The following is a 5,106-nucleotide window of genomic DNA, read 5'->3' as shown; positions in this document are numbered from 1 at the left end:
TAACTTGAAGTAATAATCAAATAATGGCTTTTAATAAGTATGGTGAAAGAATATCATACAACACTCTTTGATGTGTTTCATCGTTTTTCTGTCTGATCATGACCAAAACAATCTGTTAGCTAAAGAATTGACAACAACAGAGTTTTTACAGGTTAATGCATGAGGTTCAGCATGGTAAAGATTGAGAAAACAACAAGCAGGTGATCCCCCAGGATCAAAAACTGCTTGATGCATTACCTGGTCTCCTTTTCTTGTAATCCCCTCCTTTTGGAGTCTCTTTCTCTTTGTCTTCAAAGTGTTTATCAATTCAATCTTCATTTTCTCTATCATCGGCAGTCCATTGAATCAAATGAGTCTGCAAACCCGGAAGGTTTTGAAGGGATGCTTGATTGAGTATGGCTATAGGACAGATCATCAAACATCCTTGAAGTACCTTCATCAGCTTGCCATCTTTGCACTGCTTGTGAAAGGTTCATATGCATGTTAATGCCACTGTTTTCATCTTCTTCTTCATGGGTTGTAGGTTTCCAGTGCTCAACAAGAGGACCCAAGATGTTGACTGCATGGCCCATGTCTGGTCTCTGATATGGCTCACGAGCTGTGCAGTGTCCCGCAAGCTCGGCAACTTTGTATATGCTCTCCATTGTCTCCTCATCAGGGTCAAGAGTTTCGTCGATGGACTTGGGGATGTTTTCTTTGTTGACAAGGACTCTGCGAAACCATGAGACCAAATGAGACCTTTCATCTGGCATGGTATCATCTAGAGCTTTTCGACCACTCATCAACTCCATCAACACCACTCCAAATGCATAAACATCCACCTTTGTTGTCACTCTGCCGGTAGCTGATTACAGAGACAGAGATTTAACCACATCAATACAAATTCTGGCATAACACATAACTACGTCAAATGTGACACAAAATTGACAGAAAATGTTGACAACGACCAGTTGGAAATTAATTCAAATTATGACAACAGTTGCATCCATTCCTCGTGCATTTACATGCAATTAAGAGGACATCTTAACGTGCAAGTATGAAATATAAACATGATTAACAGCAAAATTGATATGTTTAAAGTTCAATGAATGCCATGACTCTTCCAATTACGACATCAAAAGCTAGAAATCAAATTGTTTTTCTTACCTGCATATTCTGGTGCAAGATACCCGAATGTCCCTGCCAATCGTGTCTCAACTGAATACTTTCCGTCGGGGGCATTTTTAACCAAACCAAAGTCCGCAACCTTCGCCCTCATGTCATCGCCAAGAAGTATATTTGAAGGTTTCAAATCTCTGTGAATGAAACTTTGTTGAGCTAAGCTGTGTAGATATTCCACTCCTCTTGCCACATCCAAAGCTATTGTCACTCTCTGCTTCCAAGTAAGAGGAGTTACCCCATTCTCTTGCCAATCAAACAAATGTTGTGTCAACGTTCCTTGTGGCATGTACTCGTACACTAAAAGTCTCTCATTACCATTAATGCAATATCCTAACAGAGCAACCAAATGCCTATGCCTAACCTTAGTGAGGACTGCAATTTCTGCTTGAAACTCATTCAATCCCTTAGTACCCACTGCCACAGATTCCATCCTTTTAACAGCAATTTTAGTCCCATCATGCAATTCACCTTTATAAACAACTCCAAATCCTCCTCTACCCAATATATTATCCTCACTAAAATTGTTTGTCACTTGTCTAAGAACTTGGATCGAAATGGCGACATTTCCACCCTCAAAAACATGAAGGTCACCACTGCTCTGGCTATGCAACTCACTTGCAACTCCATTGTACCCATTTGCACAACTGGTTGCGTCACTCTTGGCAATTTCAATTCCATTCAGCGTATTATCCACTCTTCCAAACTTCCTATGCCGTTTACTCAAATAACATTTGATGAATACAAACAACAACACTCCAATGAAAATAGCAACAGCAATAACTATACCAGCAATCATACCGGGTGACACTGAAGAACCGTTGGATGATGGAGACGGACTTCCACCAGGTGCAGTTGAGTTGTTACCAGGAGGTGCACTCCCTCCACCTCCAGAGCTCGGCGTAGTCCCAATCAATGGATTACCACTAGTAGTCAACTTCACCCTAGAAGGAAATTTCGGAATGTCCCCATATAAATTGTTATTGGAAGCATCAAAAACCGCCAGCTGAGGTAATGTTGTCAGGGTAGCCGGTATCGGACCCGTCAAGTTGTTGTTTTTCAGCACCAAAGTTTTCAACGATGTGAGGTTGGCAAAGGCAGGTGAAATAGTCCCATTGAGATGCTTGTTGTCCAGATTCACTGTAACTACCTTCTGAGCATCACAAATAACGAAGCTCCACCCTCCGCATGCATCGTCTCCAGTCCAAGACTCAGCCAATAATTCCGGGTACCCAAAAGCCCCTGCAACCTGAAGCAGCGTAGTGACCTGTGGATCACAAGGCCCAGCAGTGGTTTTGCAAAAGCTATTACCATCAAAAGTGACCTTCACCTTGGACCCAAACTCCAGCATAGGACCCTGAAGCTTATTGTTGTCCAAAGAAACATTTTGCAAAGAAGACAACGCCGTCAACGTCGCCGGCACCATCCCAGTAAAGACATTGTCACGAAGCAGAAGATCAGAGAGAGTAGTACATTGCGAAAGGTCCGGGATCGTACCAGTGAACTGATTCTTATGCAGCCACGCTTGAATCAACGAAGTCATGTTGGACAGAACCTCAACGGTACCAGATAACCCAACGTCCTGATTGTTAATCCAGAGGTTTTGAATCCCAGATCCAGAAAATGATTTGGGCAGAGCCCCGGTAAGATTGTTGTAAGACAATCTCACATTTTGCAAGTTTGCAAAAGAGCCGAAAATATCAGGAATGCTGCCATACATGTTGGTGCTACCTGCTTGAAGAGTGACCAGGCTGGTAGACTGGATGAGCTCAGATGGGAACGCCCAAGGGGCAAGATCGACATTGTTGCTCATGCTCAAGGTCTGCAAGCCGGTCAAGCCTCCGAAGCAGCCGGGGGGAATGGAAGTGAAGTTATTGGTGTCGAGGTAGACTTCTTGGAGGTTGGAGAGGTTGGCGAGGGAAGGTAAGGCGCCGGAGAGAGTGTTGCTTTGGAGAGAGAGAGTGGTGAGCTCGGTGAGTTCGTTAAGATTTGAAGGGAGAGAGCCGGAGAGGGAGTTGGAGGCTAAGCTGATGGAGGTGACTCGTTTGGAAGTATCGGAGTCGCATTTGACACCGTCCCAGGTGCAGTAGGATGCGGAGGAGGACCAGCCGCTGGGTTTGAGGTTCTCGAGGAGCTTGGACATGACGGCGGCGTCGTCGGCGGCGGTGAAGATGAGGAGGAGGGGTAGAAAGAGGAAGAGGGCTTGTAGGGTTTTCACAGGACCCATTGCTGGGCTTGAGAGAGAGAGAGAGGAGGGAAGTTTCTCTGGTTTTTTGGTTTTTGGTTTCTGAGAGTGTGAATTGGGTTTTGGGGGAATAAAAGGGAAGGTGGGGGAAAGAGGGTAATGCTAGGGTGACGGTGGAGTTATGGAGCTTTGGTCACCGCTAATGATAACATCAATGCTTAGAATGAGATCTTAAAAACACCATTAGATCCTCGTCATTGATATTGATCGAAATTTTTTTCCCCTATTTATTTCTCTTTTGATTCTAAGAATAATTTGGGAACAGAATTATAATATCAAAATGCACAACAAGGAAATCAATTGATGCTATGAAAACTGTTAAGAAGATGCCATTAGTTGTTAGGAGATTGAATTTTTTAGGCTAATTTCTTTTTTAGCTCATTATTGGTGTTTGTTTTCAATATTTAGACGAGAATTCTAAATTTGTTTCTTTCCCGTTTAAATTGAACTCATTTACATAACAGATTGATGTGATCTTATAGTAATACAACACAATTATATCACAAAATTTCAACTGAGTAGGCGAAAGTAAAAAATTGTTTGGTCTCAATAAAAATTCCTTTTTACAAGATGGTCCTTATCTACAAATTTTTTATGTTTCGGTTCTGATAAGAATTTATTTTAGGAAAGAAAATCATTAAATGTATATACTAATGAGTTCGTTTGTATTTTCTTAAAAAAAAAAAAAAATTAATTCTTTTGTCGTCTAACCTCCATGTGACATTATGAAACTCCTCTAGTTCAATTTGGCTTCAAAAATACACATAGATTGAGGATGCTGATATAAAAACAAAAAACAAAAAAATGCCTGGAAAGTTTGTTCTGAAAATGAATGACATAAATAAATATAATATAATCCAATCAGTTAATTTTCTTCTCCTAAATAATAAGCTTGATTTCTTTTCGTTCTTATAATTTAAGCTACAGACTTTGGTTGAGAGACCCCACAGAGCAGCAGAATGATGGTCTGGATTTGAATTGGCAGTGCGGGCCCCGCTTGTTACAACTGGCGCTTAGCTGATTAAACGCGTAAACCAGACGCCGAGCCCTCTGACTGGCCCTTGTTTGTTTTCTCTGGCGCTGGCGCCTCTATTTTCTTTTTCTTCTTTTTCTTTTTCCAAATTAGCCTTTTTATTTTTTAATATGAAAATGAAGTTAACACGATCTGTGGAGCTTTATTCTGGGGATGAAGCAATCAAATCCGTAACAAACGGACATTGGGCCCAATTCTCAAACAGGCGGAGCGGTCCGTCTCTTCTGGGCAAATTGGAAACTCATGTCCTGTGGTTGTTTTAGAGAGAGCAGATGCAACATTTACTTTTGTTTTCAAGGAGGTGTATTCAATTCAGATCTTAAAATATTTTGTTTGATTTTTTATAATCTATAGATTTACTTAATTTACGAATTGTTTAAATTCTATATGGACTCTGATTTATTCTAATGGATTGATTTACTAGCATTTGTTTAGATTTTACAAGTCCTTATGATGTTTTTGGTAGGTTAATTTTTTTTTTCTTTCTTCTTCTTTAAAAGCAATGGATGTATGGATCCAACTATAATACTATATCAGTGATAAAAATATATAAGGAGCTTCTATTCATACCTCCAAATTTGGCATTTGGACCGCCCTACTTAATATACCTCCAATTTACTTTTACAAATAACCAATTTGCTATCTACACCTCTCTAATTTTCCTATAATG

At 40.6% G+C, this 5,106-nt stretch overlaps 1 protein-coding gene across 1 annotated transcript; it reads right to left on the bottom strand.

Moving 5' to 3' along the window:
• Nucleotides 1-3,463, bottom strand: LOC112197182 (receptor-like kinase TMK4). The gene is made up of 2 exons (XM_024337762.2): nt 1,147-3,463; nt 1-844 (listed from the first exon to the last, which is right to left on the bottom strand). The coding sequence occupies exons 1-2, from the start codon at nt 3,383-3,385 to the stop codon at nt 327-329; spliced, it is 2,757 nt and encodes a 918-aa protein (XP_024193530.1). The 5' UTR covers nt 3,386-3,463; the 3' UTR covers nt 1-326.
• Between the last annotated feature and the right edge of the window lie 1,643 nt (nt 3,464-5,106).

This window comes from Rosa chinensis, chromosome 4 (genome assembly GCF_002994745.2).
Source record: "Rosa chinensis cultivar Old Blush chromosome 4, RchiOBHm-V2, whole genome shotgun sequence".
NCBI classification, from domain to species: domain Eukaryota; kingdom Viridiplantae; phylum Streptophyta; class Magnoliopsida; order Rosales; family Rosaceae; genus Rosa; species Rosa chinensis.
Note: the sequence above shows the minus strand (reverse complement) of the source record. Positions and strands in the feature narration are given on the sequence as shown.